The 1,852-nt window shown below is 38.1% G+C and overlaps 1 protein-coding gene across 1 annotated transcript; it reads right to left on the reverse strand.

Moving 5' to 3' along the window:
- Positions 1-283: 283 nt before the first annotated feature.
- On the reverse strand, positions 284-1,626 carry LOC112515531. The gene is made up of 2 exons (XM_025122408.1): positions 1,142-1,626; positions 284-783 (listed from the first exon to the last, which is right to left on the reverse strand). Exons 1-2 carry the CDS (start codon positions 1,563-1,565, stop codon positions 668-670), a joined length of 540 nt encoding a protein of 179 aa, XP_024978176.1. The 5' UTR covers positions 1,566-1,626; the 3' UTR covers positions 284-667.
- Between the last annotated feature and the right edge of the window lie 226 nt (positions 1,627-1,852).

Genomic DNA, 1,852 nt, shown 5'->3' on the forward strand with positions numbered 1-1,852 from the left:
AGTAGGAGGCATTGGGTTCGAATTCGGGTACTACCCATATGCCATGAGACACAATTTAATGGTCGTGGGACCAGTAACGTGGAGGTGACCAAAAGGTGATATTATATCATTTTTCAAAATCATTAATTGCAATGCTATGCAAATTAAGAAATACGATAAAATGATTACATCGGAAGGTAAAACTTAAATTTATATCTGAATACTAGAAAACAAACCTTAACGGAAGTTCTGTTACGACCTTTTCGACTAAAAGAATTCGGGAAAAATTCATGCTTCAAGATATGAAAACAGGTTCAGGAAGTGCATTATAATCAGATAAAAACATCTAAAGTTTCGTTTTACAAGAAACAAACTCGTAATAAAAGTTTAATACAGTCAACGAGACGGACCCCACTTAGTAAAACCATCAGAGTTTTCAACAACCATGAAACAACAAAACATGATAACAAATTTAACCAAATACACACAAGACATAATGATACAAAAGAAACAAAAATTTACATAGAAATTGAGGCAAGAGACATGATGGGTTCACATCATCAAATCAAGAAAATATCTAAAGATATCAAACATAGATATGATTTGGTTGGTCTCAACTCATTTTAACTACAGTCATGGGTTTACTTGATCTAACCATGGTTGCCTTTGCTTTATATTCATTTGTTTTTCATGATGATGATGATGATGATGATGATGATGTTGATGATGTTGATAGCCGAACCGAACAAGCAACAACTTGCGCCCATTGTCTCAATCTTGTCTTCACCGTATGTGGATTATCCCCTTCATCCATGAACACCAGTCACATGTACAACGATTTAGAATTCGAAAGATGAAATTATTGTAAAAATCACAAAAACTCGACAAATTTTAACTTGAATGTATGAAAATTTGAAGCAGTCATGGTGTAGAAAGCAATTCTGGTGTACTCATGAACTTTGTGGATCGTAATTTGAATTCAGTTAATTTCGTGTATTTTGATTCATGTTCGGATAAGGTCAGTTTGAATACGAATGAATTCGATCCAGTTTGAAATTTTGGTCTATGAAAATATGAAATTAGTAATTTCAGATTCAAAATCTCGTAGATCGAGATCCAGAATATGATCGAAAATCGATTACAGTTTAGAAGGAAAACTTACCGCGGTTGATTATGGTGTGAGGACTGCCCCATGGAGAAGATAAATCAGGCTCCGAGACGGCAGATGAGTATGAAATGGATGAAGAAGACGATGACGACATGGATGAAGACTTGGAGATCGTATCGTGATATTGCTTGTTGACGGCGTAATAGAATCCTAACGCCGGTAAAGTAGTTGAAAGGCGATCATCCAATTCAGGAGAACGATCGAATCCAAAGCCTAGTTCGATACAAGCTTTGAGTTCATTGATATCTTCATCGGTGACGCTTTTGCTCTTCCGACGGCGACGGTGGAGGTGTTTCCCCTTCCGCCTCATCCATTCCTCGTCTCGGTGTAGGTCCGGCGACCATGACTTCTGTTTGTAGAGTGGGGAGGAGAAGGGCGGCATAGACGGCGATGGAGCGGCGGCGTGAGGCGGAGGCATGCCCAACCCCGTCAGGGCGGGAGACCTGCCGGGTACGGGTTGGAGAGCCCAATTGGGTCCTGGAATCGGAGCTGCTTAGTTGGACAAAGAAATGACTTATAAAGGAATGAAGGACGTTGGCATGGCCCACCCAATTGATTGGTCGACCCGAATTAAATACTTGTATTTTTATTAATATTAACTTTTATTAAAATTACATTTACATAAAAATACATTAATAATATATTTATTTTATTGCCACTACACTAAAAAAGTTTGTGGTTATACGGTTGCTATCACAAATTTAA

Source organism: Cynara cardunculus (assembly GCF_001531365.2).
Source record: "Cynara cardunculus var. scolymus isolate 2C chromosome LG 7, CcrdV1, whole genome shotgun sequence".
NCBI lineage: Eukaryota > Viridiplantae > Streptophyta > Magnoliopsida > Asterales > Asteraceae > Cynara > Cynara cardunculus.